The following is a 21,673-nucleotide window of genomic DNA, read 5'->3' as shown; positions in this document are numbered from 1 at the left end:
CTTGGCCATCTCACGGTTCACTCCCAGATCCAGGTCATTGATGAACAGGTTGAAAAGCCCCAGTCCCAACAAAGATCCCTGAGGGACCCCACTGCTCACATCTCTCCATTGTGAGAACTGACCATTGATTACTGCTTTCTGCTTCCTATTTTTCAGCCAGCTCTCAATCCATAAGAGGACTTGTCCTCTTATCCCATGACTATGAGGTTTGCTTAGGAGTCTTTGGTGGGGGACTTTGTGTATTTGGATTTCTAAAAGGCTTTTGACAATGTCCACAGGCTTATTCCTGTCCACATGCTTATTGACACTTTAAAAAACTCTAAAAGATTAGTGAGACAGGACCTACCTTTGCAGAAACCATGTTGGTTTTTGCTCAGCAAGGCTTGCCCTTCTATGTACATGACAATTCTATCTTTAATAATGCTTCCCATCAATTTACCTGGAACGGACTTTAAACTAACCGGCGTGTAATTTCCTGGGTCCCCCCTTGAACCCTTTTTATACATGGGTATTACATTGGCCATTCTCCAGACCTCTTGTATAGAGGCAGATCTGAGGGACATATCATCATTACAAGTTCAGCAGTTTCCCATTTGAGTTCTTGAAGAACTCTAGGATGAATGACATCTGGTCCCGGTGACTTGTTAGTTTGCAGTTTGTCTATATGTTCTAGAACTTTTTGGCTTGTTCTCACTATTTGCCCCAAATCCCGATTTTCCCCTCCCCAAAACCTCTGTTAAGGAAAAGGTATCTGCCCTATATATTCAACAGTGAAGACAGATGAGAAGAATTCATTTAGTTTCTCAGCAATCGCTTTATCCTCCCTTTGTGTTCCTTTACTCCCATTGTCATCCAATGGTCCCAACTGCTTCCCTAGCTGGTTTTCTGCTGCTATTGTATTTGAAGAATTTCTTATTGTTGATCTCGATGTGTTTAGCAATATGTCCCTCAAAATCTTTTCTGTGTCCCTAATTGTTTGCTGGCATTTCCTTTGTGCAAGTTTGTGTTTGTTTTTGTTTGTCTCATTTGGGCAAGCCTTCCAGTTTCTGAAGGAAGCCTTTCCCCCCTCTAATAGCTTCCTTCACCTTACCCGTTAGCCATGGTGGTGACCTCTTGGACTTTACACTATCTTTCCTAACCTGCGGTATGCAATCTAGCTGAGCCTCTAGTATTGAGGACTTGAGTAACCCCAAGCCTTTTCCAGAGATAACTGTTCCTTTCAACTTCCTTTTTACCAGGTTTCTCATTTTAGAGAAGTTCCCTCTTTTAAAGTCAAATGTAATTGTGTGAGATTTCCCAGCCACTTTCCCACGTACATATAAATTAAATTTGATGCCATTGTGGTCATTGTTTCCAGTTGGCTTAACCACATCCACATCCCGTGCTAAGTTGCTGGCAGCACCACTGAGTGTTAAATCCAGGATCACCTCCCCTCTGGTTGGGTCCATGACCAGCTGTTTGAGGGCATAGTCATTGAGGATGTCTAGAAATTTTATCTCTTTGGCTTGACTGAAGCATGCATTTATATCTAGACAATATGAGGGTAGTTAAAGTCTCCTATTATTACTACTTCATCACCTTTGGATGCCTCCCTGATTTCATTCTCCATCTCTAAATCACCCTGAGCCTTTTGGTCAGGCAGACGATAGAACGACCCCAATACTAAATTACCTTTGGGATCCGGATTTGTTACCCACAAGGATTCTGTGGATGAGTCTTCCCTTTTTATGGTTTCTAGTTTATTAGACATTATGCTCTCCTTGATGTACATAGCAACACCCCCCCCAATACACCCTTCCCTGTCATTTCTATAGAGTTTGTATCTAGGAATGACCGTATCCCACTGGTTCTCTCCCTTCTACCAGGTTTCTGTAATGCTCACTGTATCTATGTTTTCCCTTAAAAACAAGCACTCTAAATCCCCCATTTTCACTAGCATAGAAACACCTCCACACAACACCCCCACAACAGGCACCTTGTGAGGTAGGTGTGGCTGAGAGAGTTCGGAGAGAACTGTGACTAACCCAAGGTCACCCAGCAGGCTTCGTGTGGAGGAGTGGGGAATCAAATCCGGTTCTCCAGATTAGAGTCAGCCACTCATGTGGAGGAATGGGGAATCAAACCTGGTTGGCCACTGTGTGAACAGACTGCTGGACTTGATGGGCCTTGGTCTGATCCAGCAGGGCCTTTCTTATGTTCAAACCCAGTTCTCCAGATTAGAGTCAGCCACTCATGTGGAAGAGTGGGGAATCAAACCTGGTTCTCCAGATTAGAGTCTACCGCTCTTAATCACTACACCGTGCTGGCTGACGAAAAGGAATGAGGCTCCTGCTGCTCTTGCGCCAAAAGGGCCCTTCTCCACACAGGGCCCTTCTCTAGCCCCTTCTGGCACAGCAGACAGGTGGCCAGTGAAGACAATCAGGATTTGGACAGGAATCCTTCCGCAGGCTTCTTTTTAGGCCAGGGTTCTTCAGCTGCCCAGTGGGGTGGGGTGTGGGGGCCGGGTGTGTGTGTTAAGTGCCATCAAGTCACTTCTGACTCATGGCGACCCTATGAATGAAAGTCCTCCAAAATGTCCTATCTTTGACAGCCTTGCTCAGATCTTGCACATTGAAGGCTTTGGCTTCCTTTATTGAGTCAATCCATCTCTTGTTGGGTCTTCCTCTTTTCCTGCTGCCCTCAACTTTTCCTATAGCATGACTGTCTTTTCCAGTGACTCTTGTCGTTTCATGACGTGACCAAAATACAATAGCCTCAGTTTAGTCATTTTAGCTTCTAGGGTCAGTTCAGGTTTGATTTGATCTATAACCCACTGATTTGTTTTTTTGGCAGTCCACGGAATCCGTAACACTCTCCTCCAACACCACATTTCAAAGGAATCTATTTTCTTCCTATCAGCTTTCTTCACTGTCCAGCTTTCACACCCGTACATAGTAATAGGGAATACGATGGCATGAATTAATCTAGTCTTGGGGGCCAGTGACACATCCTGACACTTAAGGACCTTTTCCAGCTCCTTCATGGCTGCCCTTCCCAGTCTCAATCATCTTCTGATTTCTTGGCTGCAGTCTCCTTTTTGGTTGATGGTGGAGCCAAGGAATAGAAAGTCTTGAACAATTTCAATTTCCTCATTGTCAACCTTAAAGTTGTGTAATTCTCCTGTAGTCATTACTTTTGTTTTCTTGATGTTCAGCTGTAGTCCTGCTTTGGCACTCTTTTAACTTTCAGCAGTAGTCGTTTCAAATCTTCACTATTTTCTGCCAATAATGTAGTGTCATCAGCATATCTCAAATTATTAATGTTCCTCCCTCCAATTTTCACTCCACCTTCATCTAAATCTAATCCAGCTTTCCTAATTATATGTTCTGCATATAGATTGAAGAGATAGGGAGATAAAATACAACCTTGTCTGACACCTTTGCCCATTGGAAACCATTCCGTTTCTCCATATTCTGTCCTAACTGTGGCCTCTTGTCCAGAGTATAGGTTGCGCATCAAAATGATCAGATGTAGTGGCACACCCATTTCCTTTAAAAACAGCCATAGCTTTTCATGATCCAGGGGGCTGGGAGGGGGTTATTTTCTGGGGCTGGGTCCAACCCTTCCCAGGTTCTTGAGAGATGGCCTCCAAGGATCCCAGGAAGGCATTTCCAGGCCGCGTTCCTTTTCTGCCCCCCTAACTCATGCCCTCATCTCTCTGGGCGCCTGTCCTTCCAGGTTATCAATGTGATTGGGATTTCAATTGGCACCGGGCTGGCATCGGTGTGCGACACCCTCATGTCTCAGGTACTGTGAGCCTTTTTTCCTCGATGGCGGGTAGGGAGGAGAGGCGGCGGGTGGCGTGCTGCTGCTCTGGGACTGGACGCTTTTTGTTTCTGCCCAGCTGTGTTTATCTAGAGACCTCGATTACATATTAGGGCTTAAAGGTGGGCGGCGTGCCCGGGTTTCCATGGGCCACTGGGTTGGGGGAGCAACACTTTGTGCATGCACAGAGGCCTGTCGCGGCCCCCAAGTATCCCAGTTGGCGGAGGCCGCTGCACAGGATGCTGAGATGAATCCCCCCCCAGTCCAGCCTTTAACTCCTTCCTGGCACCCCTTGAGCGATGGGTTGCTGTGTTTGGCTGATCTTTGCGATTGGTTTTTTGCGTCAGCCGCGGCCTGATTCTCAGATTTTGTTTTGCGCAGACCTATGGGAGCAGAAACGTCAAGCGTGTGGGGACCATTCTCCAGAGGGGCATCCTGATCCTGCTCCTCTTCTGCTTTCCCTGCTGGGCTGTCTTCATCAACACCGAGCGGATCCTGCTGCTCTTCGGGCAGGACCCAGAAGTCTCCAGGTCAGCGCTGACGTGGCTCTTTGGCCCTCTCACCCCTCTGAGGGTGCTGAGGTCCTGGGGATGGCGGATTTGGGCCCCTGGCAGAGTTGGCAGCAATGAATCCCACTCCCCTCTCCGCGTTTCTGGGCTGGTGTAGTGGTTAAGAGAGGTGATTTGGAGCAGTGGACTCTGATCTGGAGAACTGGGTTTGATTCCCCACTCCTCCACATGAGCGGTGGAGGCTAATCTGGTGAACTGGATTTGTTTCCCTACTCCTACACTTGAAGCAAGCTGGGTGACCTTGGGCTAGTCACAGCTCTCTCAGCCCCACCTACCTCACAGGGTGTCTGTTGTGGGGAGGGAAAGGGAAGGTGATTGTAAGCCGGTTTGATTGTTTTTTAAGTGGTAGAGAAATTCGGCGTATAAAAACCAACTCTTCTTTCTTCTTCTTTCTTCTTGCTTTCTTGAACAGCTTTTAAGTTCCTAGTCCCTTTGAGGCATTCTGAATGCAGAGATGTGAGAAAATGTAAAAATCCTCTTCTGAGGCACCCACATTCTGGGCTGTAAAATCAGAGCTATGTAGCCTTGAATGGATTAATCAACTTTGACAAGTGAATTTGGCTTCTCGTAACAGGAGGACAGAAAATCACATTCAAGGCCGCTGGCCTCTCCTCCTCCCCAATTTTGGAGTTTTCCTTGGGACTAGGAACTTGTTCTTTTTTCAACAAATAGAATAGATCATAGAGTTGGAAGGGACCACCAGGGTCATCTAGTCAAACCCCCTGCACAACACAGGAAATTCACAACTACCTCCTCCCACACCCCCAGTGATCCCTACATGCCCAGAAGGTGGCCAAGATGCCCTCCCTCTCATCATCTGCCTAAGGTCATAGAATCAGCATTGCTGACAGATGGTCATCTAGTCTCTGCTTAAAAACCTCCAGGGAAGGGGAGCCCACCACCTCCTGAGGAAGCCTGTTCCACTGATGATCTGCTCTGTTAGAAATTTCTTCTTAATGTCTAGACAGCAACTCTTTTGATTTCATTTCAACCCGTTGGTTGGTCCGACTTTCTGGGGCAACAGAAAACAACTCAGCACCATCCTCTATGTGAGAGCCCTTCAAGTACTTGAAGATGGTTATCATATCCCCTCTCAGTCTTCTCCTCTTCAGGCTAAACATACCCAGCTCCTTCGACCTTTCCTCATTGGACTTGGTCTCTAGACCCCTCACCATCTTTGTTGCCCTCCTCTGGACACGTTCCAGCTTGTCTACATCCTTCTGAATGTTCTGAAATGAATGTTGAGATTGCATCTCACACAGCCCGGTCTGTATGTTTCTCACCTATCCCTTCACCTGTTCCCCACCTTCAGACCTTCTCTCTCTCTGTTCCCTCCACCTTTAGAGAACCCTCAAATCCTTCCTCAGAGCCCACATCTTCCTTCAAGTGGGGGGGAAGGAATGAGCCCTTTCCTAACTTTATAATGAAGAGTAGTCTTTTGTTGAGAGAGTGAGCCAAAATGCTTTTATCAGCCAAAGTGGAACCTCCTTATGCAGGGGCAGTTTACCTCTGAGTCCCAGCTGTGTGGGATGGACAACAGGGGGATGGGCCTCGTGTCGCTGCTCTGCTTGTGACCTTTCAGAGGTGCACAGCTATCTCCGGACTAGTCAGTCTGCCAGGCTTGATGGGCACTTTGAGCCTGATTCAGCCCTGACTCAGCTGACAAATAAAATTTCTGTTCTGTTGTCTTGCAGGCTAACTCAGATTTATGTCATGATATTCATTCCTGCTCTTCCGGTAAGTTCTCCCTCCTCCCCGGTGGTTTTTTTGTTTGTTCATGTTTCACGCAACCATAAAACATTGGACTTTTTGAAATCGGCTGCCTGCTGAAGTCCTGGGAGAGACGTATTGCCTGCATCTGTTGTTTTTATGCAGTACTGAACGGCTTTGAGTCTTGTTAAGGGAGAAAATGTGGCATGCGTTATTTTAAATTGGAGAGCCAGCGTGGTGTGGTGGTTAAGAGCGGTGGTTTGGAGCGGTGGACTCTGATCTGGAGAACCGGGTTCGAGTCCCCACTCCTCCACATGAGCAGCGGAGGCTAATCTGGTGAACTAGATTTGTTTCCCCACTCCTACACTTGAAGCCAGCTGGGTGACCTTGGGCTAGTCACAGCTCTCTTAGAGCTCTCTCAGCCTCACCTACCTCTCAGGGTGTCTGTTGTAGGGAGGGGAAGGGAAGGTGATTGTAAGCTGGTTTGATTCTTCCTTAAGTGGTAGAGAAAGTTGGCATATAAAAACCAACTCTCCTTCTCCTCCTTCTCCTCCTCCTTTCATTCTTCTCCTTCTTCTAAATGGCCCCTGTGTTTTGCTGAGGATTTGGGGGGATGTTCGAGGGCTTGCATGTCTTATGCGCAAGGCACTGGCTAGGCCTGTTGAGCCTCAACTGTTGCTTTGCGCGAATGTAAGCGTGCAGGCTGGCGCCCCCAGAATGTTTCCCTATGGCTATGTGTGTCTTGTGAAGTTCAGCTGCAGTGGGCTGGCCTTGTTTTGTCTCTGTGGCCGTCAGAGACAATGTGTGCATACCCAGTTCCGTGCCCTCTTAGGGTTGACGCAGGGTGTGTGTGTGTGTGTGTGGGAAGTGTTTGTGTCACTGCCTTCTTCTCAGAGTTGTGTGACTTGGCATTTAAGAGAATGGCTGGCTGAGAGGTGGGGGAAAGAGAACACGAGATGCACATGACGGGATGCCAGGAAAGTGGGTGTCCTTTGCCACAAGGAAGCCGTGGCAGTTTTAAAGGGCCAATGCTGTGCTACCAAACCCTGCCGGGCATTTGCAACATCTGCCAAGAAGCAAGTGCCCTTTGATACCACCTGGGCAGCACGGCATCTTTGGAGCCGCAAGGGCCCAGTGAAAGCTACGCGAGGGTCTCTCTGCATCACCACTGTGGAAGAGCACATTGAGGCATGGTGTAGTGGTTAAGAGTGGAGGACTCTAATCAGGAGAACCGGGTTCGATTCCCCGCTACTCCACATGCAGCCTGCTGAGTGACCTTGGGCCAGTCATAGTTCTGTCCAAACTCTCTCAGCCCCACCTGCCTCACAAGGTATCTGTTGTGGGGAGGGGAAAGGGAGGCGATGGTAAGCCGCTTTGAGACCCCTAAAGGTAGAGAAAAGTGGGGTATAAAAACCAACTCTTCTTCTAACTTGGTTTGCTTTTCTGCAGGCAGCATTTATCTACCAGTTGCAGACAAGATATTTGCAAAGCCAGGTAAGGTGTCTGTTTGCTGGTGACAGGGCACTGATGCGGAAGGAGTCTGGGGGTGGGGGGCATACCTTTAGGGCTCAGTGTATGGAGGGGTCTGCAGGGGAAAACCCAGGCTTTAAATTCTTTATGAATATGCTGGGTGTTGGTGAGTCAGCCGTGGGATGCTGACAAGCAGCGGCCTTTCCGTACGAGGAGTGGGTGTCCAGTTTGGCTGAGAGAGAAAACTCCGCCAGGGCCAAAGACCGAGTTTCCCAGGATCTGATAGACAAAGCACACTTCTCTCTCCTTCCCTCAAATTAAAAAAAATTGGAGGCATGCTTCACTTCCACCTGAAAAGGCTAACTTCGTACAGAGTCTGCATTGTTTGCTCTTGAGCTGTGATTCATGGCAGAGACACAACGGGCATCCTCCTCTGAGAGGAAAGAAATTTTGCTGCATGAAGAGCACTGTAACTATAGTGTCCTGTCACACTCAGAAGTGGTGGGAGATCTGAGAAGAAGGAAGCAGGGCTAGAGGAGTAATTCAGAGAGACAACGGGTCTGTTCTTTTGGGCTCAGTGAAAAGGCGGAGTTTTCATCCGGACAGAAAAGAATCCGTCTGTGTCCTGACAGGAGGTTGGATGCATTTTACTGGAGCTTTTAAAAATAGGTAGTAGTCAAGAAACATACAGAAGGATGGGTCTGGAAAACAGAGTAAGAGGGGTATCAGAAGTCATGTCCTGTACTGCAAGTGGCTGAAATTAACCTTAAAGGTAAAGGTCCCCTGTGCAAGCACCGGGTCATTCCTGACCCATGTGGTGACGTCACATCCCAACGTTTACTAGGCAGACTTTGTTTACGGGATGGTTTGCCAGTGCCTTCCCCAGTCATCTTCCCTTTACCCCCAGCAATCTGGGTCCTCATTTTACCAACCTCGGAAGGATGGAAGGCTGAGTCAACCTTGAGCCGGCTACCTGAAACCGACTTCCGTCGGGATTGAACTCAGGTCGTGAGCAGAGCTTGGACTGCAGTACTGCAGCTTACCACTCTGCACCACGGGGCTTCTGAAATTAACCTTGGACTGTGTTAATTTTTCAGTTTGAAATAGTTCAGATGAGTTTCCAAAGTTGTAGATAAAAGGGCGCCTGGGTGGCTTGCTCAGGGGGCTTACTGTGGGCAGCCAGCCAGGCAGAACAGGGTCCTTGCAGCTTCTGGTAGGCTCTGGCCTTGTGGCCCAAAACAGGGAAGCACGTTCAGCCACCGGATACTGTAGGGGCCAACCCAGAAATTATTTCTTCTGTTGGGCTGGCCGTGTAGAACTGGCCGCCTGCCCCGGCCACAGGAGATGCGACGGGGCCTCCCCTCTGGGCCGTGTCACTCGGGGATGTTTCTCCTTTGTCTTTCCTCATCCTCAGGCGATCCTCCTGCCCCAGGTGGTGACGGGTGTGGCAGCCAATGTCTTGAACGTGATCATGAACGTCATCTTCCTTTACACCTTCAAGTTGGGCGTGGTGTAAGTAGAGGATGCACATGTAAAGTGATGCATATTGGGACAAAAAATCCCAACTTCACCTATACCCTGATGGGATCTGTGCTGGCAGCGACAGACCATAAAAGGGATCTTGGGGTGGTAGTGGATAGCTCAATGAAGATGTCAACCCAGTGTGCGGCTGCTGTAAAAAAGGCAAATTCCATGCTGGCCATAATTAGACGAGGAATAGAGAATAAAACTATACTGCCCTTGTACAAATCTATGGTGAGACCACACTTGGAATACTGTGTACAGTTCTGGTCACCACCTAAAACAGGATATTGCAGAGTTTGAGAAGGTGCAGAAAAGAGCAACCAAACTGATTAGGGGACTAGAGCAACTGTCCTATGGGGAGCGGTTAAGACGCTCAGGGCTGTTTAGCTTGGAAAGAAGGCGGCTGAGGGGAAACATGATAGAGGTCTATAAAATAATGCATGGTTTGGAGAGAGTGGACAGGGAGATGTTTTTCTCCCTCTCCCATAATACTAGAACACGGGGTCATCTGCTAAAGCTGGAGGGTGAGAGATTCAAAACAGATAAAAGGAAGTATTTTTTCACACAACGCATAGTTAAATTGTGGAACTCGTTGCCCCAGGATGTGGTGATGGCTGCCAGCTTGGAGGGCTTTAAGAGGGGAGTGGACATATTCATGGAGGGGAGGGGTATTCATGGCTATTAGTTAGAATGGATACTAGTCATGCTGGATACCTATTCTCTCTAGTATCAGAGGAGCATGCCTATTATTTTGGGTGCGGTGGAACACAGGCAGGATGGTGCTGCTGCAGTCGTCTTGTTTGTTGCTTCCTGAAGGCACCAGGTTGGCCACTGTGTGAACAGACTGCTGGACTTGATGGGCCTTGGTCTGATCCAGCAGGGCCTGCCTGATGTTCTTTGACTTTCCTCGACCTTCTCCCCCCCCCCCCACGCACACCAGCTTGGAGACGGAGTCATTCTGCTGCAGTTGGTTGGCCGAATGTGCTCAGCTCCTTTGATAGAGGTGGGGAGGCAGGCAGGTTCACACAGCGGTGGAGAACCTTCCGGAGGTGACGGACACACTGAGGTGGGGGCAGAGCCAGGTTCAGGGCCCAGAGGCAGGAAACCCTGTGGACGGTCCTTGTGTCAGTCCCTGGCATTAGAGAGCCAGTGTGGTGTAGAGGCTAGGAGCGGTGGACGCTAATCTGATGAACCAGGTTTGATTCCCTGTTCCTCCACATGAGCGGCAGACTCTAATTTGGAGAACTGGGTTTGGTTTCCCACTTCTCCATATGAGTGGTGGACACTAATCTGGAGAACCGGGTTTGGTTCCCCACTCCTCCACATAATCGGTGGACTCTTAATCTGACAATCCAGGTTTGACTCCCCACTCCTCCACATGAAGCCAGCTGGGTGACCTTGGGCCAGTCACCGTTCTCTCAGAACTCTCTCAGCCTTACCTACCTCACAAGGTGCCTGTTGTGGGGAGAGGAAGGGAAGGTGATAGTAAGCTGGTTTGATTCTCCTTAAAAGGTAGAGAAAGTCTGCATATAAAACCCAGCTCTTCTATGATGTCATTCAACTCCAGTACTCTGTCTAGATTTATCTCTGTGCCCACCTTAGCTTAAGTTTTTTCCCCAACGTTAAGTTTCTAGTTGTCATGCTTGCAGAGAGAGTTTCAAATGAGATGACACCAGTGTCAAAGGAAAATAAGTCAGCACTGATTCCCTGTGTCTTTCTGGCTCCTCCTGCAGCGGGTCAGCCTGGGCCAACACGCTTTCTCAGAACACGGCAGCCCTGCTCCTCTTCTTCTACGTGTGGTGGAAAAAGATCCACAAGGAGACCTGGGGAGGTAACGTTGACCTGGCTGTTTTTGCGGCCGTGGGAGAGGGCAGTGCGGAGAGGCGGGGACGGCAGCCGCCCCGGAGTCCAGCGGCAGTGTTGACTGACGAGTCGTTTTCCCCTTGACCCCTCTCGATTTTCCCCCAAGGGAGAAGGGGAGGCTGGAGGCGCAAAGACCCGTTGCTTGCAAGATCTCTGTTTCCTCATTTATTTCATCTGAGAGCCAGTCTGGGATTCAGTCTGGCTTAGGGTGTCTGACCAGGACGGAGGTGAACTGAGATTCACGTTTCCATTCTCTCTTGGTCTAGCCTACTTTTCAGGGCTGTTGTGAGGATGAAACGGAAGTGGGGTGGGGGGAAACAACACCACCCTGAACTCCTGAGGGATAAAAATGGGAGAGACCCGGAAGTGGTAGGCCAGCACGGTTTGTCCCTGTCTCTTTGATACATACCGGTGATCTCGACCGAAGTGCTGGGAAAGAGATCCCACGCTTTGTCAATATCCCGCCTGGTCTCAAGGGTTAGATGGGGATGTGTCTTGGGCGCCACCACCCAGGGCTGATCAAAGAAGGGAACTGCAGGGACAAGAACGTTTCTCTGGTCTTTTATGCCTGGGAGTTTTACCTGAGGTTCGTTGCTTGCTGGACCCACACTTTCCTGTTGGGAGTCTATGCACCAGCAGTCTCCGAGCTCAAATCAGGAAGTATTTCAGTCCCCGCCCTTCGGAACGCTGCTTCGTAATTGGCTGTAGTGAGAGAAAAGTTCCCTCCCCCCCCAACCCAATTGCCCCATAAATAGCATTTTAAAAACAAAAAACAGAGCAATCTGAAAAGAAGCGGGGGAATCCAACCCTTGGCTTTAAAAAGACTTTCTTCTGCTCAGAAAGAGCTCCCAGGAAGCAGGAAGTATTTGAATCCCTGCCTCTGGACATGCTGCTTTGTAATTGGCTGTGAGTTTGTGTTTCCCACACTTTGCCTTGTGCATGGAGATTTCACCCGGGCTGAGCTCAGGGGAGAGAGAAGAATCGGGTTAACAGAGGAACGGGAAGTCCTGAGACTTGTGAGGGCTGGCAGCGAGGTCATCTCTAATGGAGGGAAAACTCATGCATAACTCCAAGGAACAACCGAGACAGACGGGGGGTGAAAGTGAATGAAAGTACCCATGCATAAATGACCAGTGACAGTATCAGCTGACTGCTGTAATAGCTCTGGGGGCTCTGCTCTTCCTCCCCCCGCCCTGAGTGCTTCACCATCCCAACTTGGCCAAGAACTGGGTCTAGAGTTTTGCAAAGCTGACGAGGTAAGGTAAAGCCTGTTAGTGGCAGCCCCTGAAAGGTCCTTCTGTTTGCAGGCTGGACGCTGGACTGCTTGCAGGAGTGGGGCTCCTTCATGCGCTTGGCCATTCCCAGCATGCTGATGATGTGCATAGAATGGTGGACCTTTGAAATCGGGAGCTTCCTGTCAGGTGAGGCCTTAAATTCAGCAAAGCCCCTATGCCTGTGCCTTCTTCCTGCTGTGTGCCCATTGAGATCCAGGGCAAGCTTTGAACAAGATGGTGCGAAACTCATCCCCAAATTTAATTACAATCCCAAAACACCCTCCTTCAGAGGCTATCTCTACCTCTGTATGAGTCCCTGCTGTGGCCTTTGCATGTCATGGGTAATTTTTGCTTCAGTGCATAAGTTACACGGCCTGATGCAACTGAATGACCAGCTTTTTGGAGGATGCTTCATGTCACATCTCTGGATGAATCACTGTTCTGGGCTACCCTCTTTTCATTCAGGAGAACAGGGATTCATGCAGAAGCACAGTGGGTGGGCTCTGAGTTGGGTAACGCTTGCTCTTAAGTAAATCAAAAGGCAACCAGCTGGAGGGGGGAAGGGTGAGGAGAGCTTCCATTTTTAATTCAGTTCTCTTTAGTTTGATCTGTTAGTTAATGTAATCAAAATGCGCTGCTGCTATGAAACATCTGAGAGGCTTGGATGAACCAGAGGTGTAGGCGACCCACTAGGTGAACCTTGCGAAGCCTGCCAGGAAGTTGTTAGTGACCAGACTATTGACCCCAGAGACACTTGAGACAGGTTCCCATGTGGGTATGCTCAGTGCTTGATGCCTCACAGCCAGATGGATTCCTAACACTTGGAGTTATGATCCTGCGTGGCTCATTCGCACATGCGGAGTCCCTGCTAGAAGTGCAGTCATCGGGAGATGAACGTGCGCATGTGAACAACCTCTTAATTTCCCCCCTCCTTTCCATGGGCAAGTGAGTGTGTGTGTGTTAGTTAATTTAATTTTATTATTTTATTAAATTGATACCGCTCCCTCCCTAGCAATGCCGGGTTTAGGGAAGTGCCCAAGATATTTAAAACATCATTTTATAATAAAAACATTCTTCAATAAAAATTTGTTTGGTAAAAACTCATTTTGGTGCACTTTGTGGTACAGACTACAGCAGATGAACAGCTCACACACCCCACAACAATGATCTACCAAAGAAATGGGTGGGGGGGAGGGTTGGGAGGCCAGTGATTGATGGAGAACCGTCTCTGACCTCAACCACAGGCCTGGTGGGATAGCTGTCTTGCAGGCCCTGCTGAAATCCCTAGGGTCCCGCAGGGCCCTGGTCTCATTAGAGAGGCTACTCCGCCAGGCAGGGGCCAGGGCAGAGAAGGCCCTGGCCCTGGTCGAGGCCAGTCCGACACCAGCGTGGTGTAGTGGTTAAGAGCGGTGGTTTGGAGCGGTGGACTCTGATCCGGAGAACTGGGTTTGATTCCCCACTCCTCCACATAAGTGGTGGAGGCTAAACTGGTGAACTGGATTTGTTTCCCCGCTTCTACACATGAAGCCAGCTGAGTGACCTTGGGCTAGACACAGCTCTCTTAGATCTCTCTCAGCCTCACCTACCTCACAGGGTGTCTGTTGTGGGGAGGGGAAAGGAAGGTGATTGTAAGCCATTTTGAGTTCTTCTTTGGGCCGAGGACCACCAGAAGATTATTATTTGTAGAACGGAGTGTTCTCTGGGGCACATACCAGGCAAATGGCCCCTATATAATTCCTCATTATTTGCCTCCCCCTCCAGGAATGATTAGCGTTGTGGAATTGGGAGCCCAGTCCATCATTTACGAGCTAGCCACCATCGCCTATCTGGTAAGAACTCAGTTTGCCCAGGCCCTTGGATTCTGTCTTCTGTTTTCCTCGCCTTTCTTTCTTTCTTTTTCTTTCTTTCTTTCTTTCTTTCTTTCTTTCTTTCTTTCTTTCTTTCTTTCTTTCTTTCTTTCTTTCTTTCTTTCTTGCTTGCTTGCTTGCTTGCTTGCTTGCTTGCTTGCTTGCTTGCTTGCTTTGTTTGTTTGTTTGTTTGTTTGTTTGTTTGTTTGCTTTATACCCCACACCCTCTCCCCAAAGTGGACTAGGGGCAGCTTACAACATTTAAAAATACAAATACAATAGAAATACAAATAAATGCAAGAAATAGAACAATAGCCCCAATTAAAGCATACCATACCGTTCCACATCCCTGGGTTCTAATTTACCCCAACTGAAAAAAGCAACCAGAAAGGAACACACATGTACAGCATCGATTATGATTTGGTCTCTTAAAGTTCAGGTTCAAGCAATTTCAAATTTGGTCGACCAGATTTGCTCATATGGGGGAAAGGTGGACCACTAGAAATATTGGTCCCAGACTGTGAAGGGCTTTAAAAGGTAACAGCCAGCACCTTGTATTGTGCCTGAAAGCAAATAGGTAACCAGCACCGGTGTAATGTAATCATTCCGGCTTTAACTGGTTAGTAATCTAGTGGCAGTATTCTGTTCCAGCTGAAGTTTCCGAATAGTTTTCAAGGGCAGTCCCAGCTATACTGCATTGCAGTAATCTAGTCTTGAGGATGCAGTGGCAATGAATCAGTGTGGAAAGATCCGGATAATCAAGATAGGGGGCCAGTTGGTGAAAAAGATACATATAGATACCTTACCATATTTGTTACCTCCTTATGGTACCATAATTCTAAAGTTTTGACTGGTTCATAGCCGTAACCACTTGTGGATCAGAGTGGTCTTACTTTTGCCATACTTCCAGAAGAGTAGACTTTGCAGGAGTTTTAGGTAGTCCGTCTGGGTTATAATACCACCAAGAATACATTTTAAAACAATTTTCTGGTATACCTGCATTCAAGGAGATACACCCATTTGACCATATTTTCCTATTTAATTGTTGGAACGGATACAGGTAGACCTCTCTCCCATCTTGTTCGTGTTTATGTACCCTCCTGATCAATTCCTGTCTCTTTTTGCTTCCTCAGCTGCCTCAAGGCATGAGCGTGGCTGCCAGTGTCCGCGTGGGCAATGCTTTGGGAGCTGGAGATGCAGAGCAAGCCAAAAAATCATGTATCACAGTGTTACTGTGTGCAGGTGTGTGTGTGTGTGTGTGTCTTTAAGGCACTATCAGCTATCCCGGTAGTGGGCGGAGCTATCTTCTGGATTGGTTGGTCCTTTTTTATTTAGAGCATTTTATTAAATTTATTGTTAACAAAATTACAATAAAAAAATAAAGAAAAAGGGGAAAATGAAAAATAAACACAGAGACAAAAAGATACTTCCGTTTTCATTTTTATCGAATATAAATCTAATTAAGAAATTACAACCTGTTCTCTAGCTACATATACAAAATTATTTTTTAAATTATTCTTACAACTGAAAATCAAACTTTTCTCTATCATACCTACATTCGTATTCTTCTACTCTTCAAACCCACAAATCATCAATTTGTTCTGGATTGCTTGGTCCTTAAAGGGAGTGTGGCATAAAATTAGGGATGCTGCTGGATTTCAAACCCCATACAAAGAAAACAATGAAAAGGGGGTGCGTTTCTGTATCCCTACATGAGACCCGACTAGGGTCGGGGTGGTGAGCATTGGGTTCCCTTGTATGTTGGCCATGATGCTGACCCTGAACACCTCCACAAACCCCATCTGCATTGTCGAAGGCTTTCACGGTCAGAGTTCATTGGTTCTTGTAGGTTATCCGGGCTGTGTAACCGTGGTCTTGGAATTTTCTTTCCTGACGTTTCGCCAGCAACTGTGGCAGGCATCTTCAGAGTAGTAACACTGAAGGACAGTGTCTCTCAGTGTCAAGGGTGTAGGAAGAGTAATATATAGTCAGAAAGGGGTTTGAGCTGAGTATTGTCCTGCAAAAGTATTGTCCTGTAAGTATCAAGATAATGTGCTAATGAGGGTATGGTATGTTAATATGGAACCATTGTATCCTGAAGTGATCTGTTAATGTGTGTAATCCAAAGCTAACCTGTATGGCTATTGTTGAATGTTGTCTTTGTCTGGAGGTTTTTCAGGGCAGGAAGCCAAGCCTTATTCATTCTTAAACTCTCCTCTTTTCTGTTAAAGTTGTGCTGATGTTTATGAATTTTAATGGCTTCTCTGCCATTGTTCTACCAACTATTTTGTCAGATTGCACAGAGAAGCCATTGAAATTCATAAACATCAGCACAACTTTAACAGAAAAGAGGAGAGTTTAAGAATGAATAAGGCTTGGCTTCCTGCCCTGAAAAACCTCCAGACAAAGACAACATTCAACAATAGCCATACAGGTTAGCTTTGGATTACACACATTAACAGATCACTTCAGGATACAATGGTTCCATATTAACATACCATACCCTCATTAGCACATTATCTTGATACTTACAGGACAATACTTTTGCAGGACAATACTCAGCTCAAACCCCTTTCTGACTATATATTACTCTTCCTACACCCTTGACACTGAGAGACACTGTCCTTCAGTGTTACTCCTCTGAAGATGCCTGCCACAGTTGCTGGCGAAACGTCAGGAAAGAAAATTCCAAGACCACGGTTACACAGCCCGGATAACCTACAAGAACCACCCATCTGCATTCTTTCCCCCCTTTTTTTATTTATTTTTTTTGCAAACAAACACACATACCTTCTCAATCATCCATATACAATGTCTTTCAGGGAGTTCATTTTGAATTGGTACTTGTGTCAAACTGAACATTTATTTAATAATTAGTCTACTTAAATCTAGTATCCATATTTCCTCTACTTTCTAAACAGACTATACAAGCTATACTTAATATTTAATACTTGATACAGTTCTTGTTTTTGCAATCTATGCTTCACAAACCCCATCTGCATTCTTAAGTGGGTCGTCTTCACGTGCGTCCGTCTGTCTCTGTCTTCCAGGCGTCTTTGCTGTGGTCTTTGCTGCCCTTTTGGCCAGCTTGAAGGACGTCGTTGCTTACATCTTTACCGATGACAAGTACGTAACTTTTTCTGTTTCGGAGGCTTTCTCCTCCTTGCAGTGGCGGTAGCGCCCAAAAAAGCCACATTTAGGGGAGAGCTGCCAGTAGGCCCCGAGAAAACAGCTAAGTAATCCAAGATTCCCATGGGCCCAGGATTCCTACCTGCAGAGGCTGCAAGCTGGGTCTCTGCGTGAGTCTGCGCTGAGCTTTCCAATCCAAGAGGCATGGGTCTGAGATTCAAACTAAAGAACAAAGCCAGAGTTCAGGATGGCCACAAGAGAGGCGTTTGTTTAATGCGGAAAGCAGGGTGTGTGAACAAGAGGGATTATGGGGGTAACCTCTCCCTGCACCATTTTTAAAGCAGGCACCCCCCCACCCCAGCTGCAATTTGGTCATAGAGCATAGGTGTGTTTGTCAGGCCTTTGCTTCGTGCGGAAAATGTCAGGCCTTTGCTTCTTTTGAAGTTTGGGGTTTGGCAGTTGCAGGCCGGAGGCTGGCTTCCCGTCAAGGCCAGGTTCTGGCTGCTGGTCAAGGTCTTGTTCTCAGGCTGCAAATCCTGTTTGCTCTGTAACGTGTTATGGCTTTGATTCTCTGGGAATCGTTCTCTCTTAGTACGGTACTGTGGTTTCACTTTGTGATGTTTTTTTTGCCTAGAATGCTTTTATACTGTAACCCACCTGCATAGACCCCATTAACACCCTCTCCTGCATGAGAGGCAGTCAACTTCTGAAAATCTGTCTTTTTGCTCCTAATAAATTAGCATTGCTTAGGTTCACCTGCCTGAGCGTGTCTGTTTATGGGACGCTAGGGATAGACACCTGAGCTGACAGTGTTCCTCTGCAGGCAGATAGCAGCGGGAGGACAATTTACATCAGGCAAATAGTATGTAGAGGAAAGTCCAGATGTGACTAGGGAGCTCTTGGGTGCTTGCTTATTATCTTGAAGTCTTCAGGGAGGGGCCTGATCCTGGTTCTTCTGGTAATTCTCTATTTGTGCCTGACCTGGAGGCAGAGATAAGGCCAGGTTTTGAAAGCCAGACAGTCGGATTGAAACCCCCATTTCGATTTTTTTTTTCATTTGCAAGAAGCAGTCTCAGAGTTCCTTATTTTCACCCCCCTTTTTCTTCCTTTGTGCCAAAAAAGAAAAACGATCCCGTTAAAATCAATGCATCTTTCAGTGTTGTGTTTGCATCAAAATGGTGCTAAGCGAAACGCAAGAAGCAGCAACTAAAATGTGGCTTCTCTGAATTAAAAGAAACCTAGAGAACGGCCCCGGCATCTTTCTTGTTGATGGGACGCCTCCCTGAATGTTTTCCAGTGACGTCACTTGGTGGCAAGCAGGTTCCAGACCATGGGCTGTGTGCAGACCACCTTGGGAAGCATCTCTCTGAGTTGTCTCGTGGTGCAACACAACGAGGGGTGGGAACCGCCTCCTTGAGACTAAGGTTGCCAACTCTGGGCTGGGAAATTCCTGGACATTTGAGGGTGGGGGCCTGGGGAGGACAGAGTTTGGGGTGCGATGCCGTAGAGTCCATCTCCCAAAGCAAGCCATCTCCTCCAGGGCAACAAATCTCTGTAATCTGGAGATCAGTTGTACAGCTGAGGTTCCTTCAAATTCCCTTCAACGGGTGGAGCTGCGATTGCCGTGAGCAGTTGAGAAACTCGGGTTATGGATGGCACATTTGGGCGAGTTTGCAAAGGAGTGGAACAGTCAAAATGTGTGCACTGAACTCCTGGCCCATTCTTTGGCTTCCAGCCTCCTGGTTTCCTATCTGATTAAAGAGCCAAACGTTATTGTGGTTAAGGACATAAGAAAGGCCATGCTGGATCAGAGCAAGGCCCATCTATTCCAGCAGTCTGTTCACATAGTGGCCAGTAGGGTTACCAGGTCCCTCTTTGTCACCGGTGGGAGGTTTTTGGGGCGGAGCCTGAGGAGGGTGGGGTTTGGAGAGGGGAGGGACTTCAATGCCATAGAGTCCAATTGCCAAAGCAGCCATTTTCTCCCGGGGAACTGATCTCTATCGGCTGGAGATCAGTTGTAATAGCAGGAGATCTCCAGCTAGTACCTGGAGGTTGGAAACCCTAGTGGCTAACCAGGTGCTTCTACGAAGCCCAAAAGCAAGACGACTGCAGCAGGATCAGACCAGTGGTCCATCTCTTTAAGACCAGTGGTCCATCTAGTCATAAGAACATAAGAAAAGCCATGCTGGATCAGACCAAAGCCCATCAAGTCCAGCAGTCTGTTCACACAGTGGCCAACCAGGTGCCTCTAGGAAGCCCACAAACCAGACGACTGCAGCAGCACCGTCCTGCCTGTGTTCCACAGCACCTAATATAACAGGCATGCTCCTCAGATCCTGGAGAGAATAGGTATGCATCATGACTAGTATCCATTTTTACTAGTAGCCATGAATACCCCTCTCCTCCATGAACATATCCACTCCCCTCTTAAAGCCTTCCAAGTTGGCAGCTATCACCACATCCTGGGGCAGGGAGTTCCACAATTTAACTATGTGTTGTGTGAAGAAATACTTCCTTCTATCTGTTTTGAATCTCTCGCCCTCCAGCTTCAGCAGATGGACCCCCCCCCCATTCTAGTATTATGAGAGCGGGAGAAAAGCTCCCAGTTATTGTTGTTTGGCTGCCGATTAGGCCCACCCCAGTTCCTGCTGCCTGACCTCCCTCTTCCCTTCCTCCCCAACAGGGAGATTGTGGCCTTGGTGTCCAAAGTGATGATGATTTTCTCTCCTTTCCACCTCTTGGATGCCGTGGCGGTAAGTTTTGATCCAGTAGCAAATGGCGGAACTTTTGCAATGTGCGTTTCTCTGATTTGTAATATCATTTAGTATCATGTGTTCTCTTTATTTTTACCACTCCTGGATAATTTATTCTCATTGTTCTGCTTTACCTAATGTGCAGTTTTTTCCCCCAAAAAAGGAGAGGAGAGAAATTCAAACTAACTCTGGTTATGTTGATGAATCTGTTTTATTGCTCAAGGGACACTGGAGGATCTGTTTTAAAAACCAGCTTGTAAATAATTACAGGCTGAGTATCCCTTATCTGGACTGTTCGGAACCAGAAGTGGTCCGTATTTCGGAATATTTTGGAATTTTTGCATATACATAATGAGGTATCTTGGGGATGGGGCCCAAGTCTAAACATGAAATTCATGAATGTTTTATACATGTTTTATATATAGTTTATACACATAGCCTGAATGTCATTTTAAACCATATTTTTAATAATTTTGTGTACATTGAACCATCAGTGGCACTGCTAAGGGCCTGTGAGTAACGCCTGCATGCCAGCTCAAAATGTCCGGTTTTTGGATCAGTCCAGATACTGAACCTGTACAACATTTAGCTTTTGTGTAGCGCTTCTTGGTCACTGTATCTCGAAAAGGATATTGCTGAGCTGGGAAAAGCACAAAAGATGGCAACCAAAATGATTAGGGGGTGGTAACACCTTTCCTATCTACGTGTGTGAAGACTCTGGGGCTTTCCGTTGTACTAAAAAGAGGCTTGGGGTGACGTGATAGAGGTTTATGAAATTACGAGCTGCGTACAGAAAGGGGATAGAAAGGGGCTGCTTTAGGCTTATATTTATACTATTTAAATGAGGTTTGGATCATCAGATAGTACCATCTATTTGGTTAATACTGTTATGCGTACCTTGTATGTAAGGTCAGCTCAGTCCAGAAAGAAATATTCAGACTGCATTCCACGTTTGTGTGCCTTTACCACTTAAAACATATTTAATAATAATCTGACATGATAGGCACAGAGTTTATTTGGAATACATCCTGAAATACAAAATTGGGCTGTTACAAAATTGTTTTATCCGTTGACTAATGTGTATGTGTGCATAAGATGTTTTATTAGAGCACTGATGAAGGCCTGAGGGCCGAAACACGTTTGGCACGTGGTTTTAGACTATCAACCTTGTATTTGTTGCCATACGGGCTTGTTTTTAATATCTGCATGAGCGCTTTATAATAAATATATTTCAGAGTATAATTGAGGTTTTTTCTATCCAACCGTTGGATACCTGAATAAAGGGAGCCTCTGTGTTCAGAGGCAGGAATCCCCTGAATTCCCAGTGCTGGGAGGCAGCATCAGGGGAAGGCCTCGGGCTCTATGCCCTGTTTGTTGGGCCCTCCAAGGCGACCGGGTAGACACTGTGTGTAAGGATGCTGGACTAGATGGACCACTCGTTTGAGCCAGGGGCCTCTTATTATGTTCCCTTCTATCTTAGGAAACCTTATAACAGCCCTATAGAGTAGTCCAGTGTTATTGCCCCTGGATCACACATGGGAGGCTGTGGGGAGAAAGGCTTGCATCGGGGCCATCCCGTGAGGTCACGGCTGAGACAAAATTTGATGCGGGGACTTTCCAGTGAATTCTTTTTAGCCATGATGATAATTCCAGAGGGGAAGCAGTGCGATCCTGTTGTAGGGAAACTGAACCAGAGTCCAGTGGCACCGGACGTATGGACGTAAGGACCG

General features: G+C 47.2%; 1 protein-coding gene across 1 annotated transcript in view; it reads left to right on the top strand.

Moving 5' to 3' along the window:
- Positions 1 to 21,673, top strand: part of SLC47A1 (solute carrier family 47 member 1) — a 39,425-nt gene that overhangs the window by 9,560 nt on the left and 8,192 nt on the right. The window contains exons 3-13 of the mRNA XM_056865023.1: positions 3,718 to 3,786; positions 4,186 to 4,334; positions 6,068 to 6,110; positions 7,533 to 7,577; positions 8,968 to 9,065; positions 10,811 to 10,908; positions 12,248 to 12,361; positions 13,976 to 14,043; positions 15,195 to 15,303; positions 17,112 to 17,187; positions 19,874 to 19,943. Coding sequence (XP_056721001.1) covers positions 3,718 to 3,786; positions 4,186 to 4,334; positions 6,068 to 6,110; positions 7,533 to 7,577; positions 8,968 to 9,065; positions 10,811 to 10,908; positions 12,248 to 12,361; positions 13,976 to 14,043; positions 15,195 to 15,303; positions 17,112 to 17,187; positions 19,874 to 19,943 — 939 coding nt within the window. The remainder of the gene's footprint in view (positions 1 to 3,717; positions 3,787 to 4,185; positions 4,335 to 6,067; positions 6,111 to 7,532; positions 7,578 to 8,967; positions 9,066 to 10,810; positions 10,909 to 12,247; positions 12,362 to 13,975; positions 14,044 to 15,194; positions 15,304 to 17,111; positions 17,188 to 19,873; positions 19,944 to 21,673) is intronic.

Source organism: Euleptes europaea, chromosome 19 (assembly GCF_029931775.1).
Source record: "Euleptes europaea isolate rEulEur1 chromosome 19, rEulEur1.hap1, whole genome shotgun sequence".
Classification (NCBI taxonomy): Eukaryota; Metazoa; Chordata; class Lepidosauria; order Squamata; family Sphaerodactylidae; genus Euleptes; species Euleptes europaea.
This window is presented reverse-complemented; position numbering and strand designations above follow the sequence as displayed.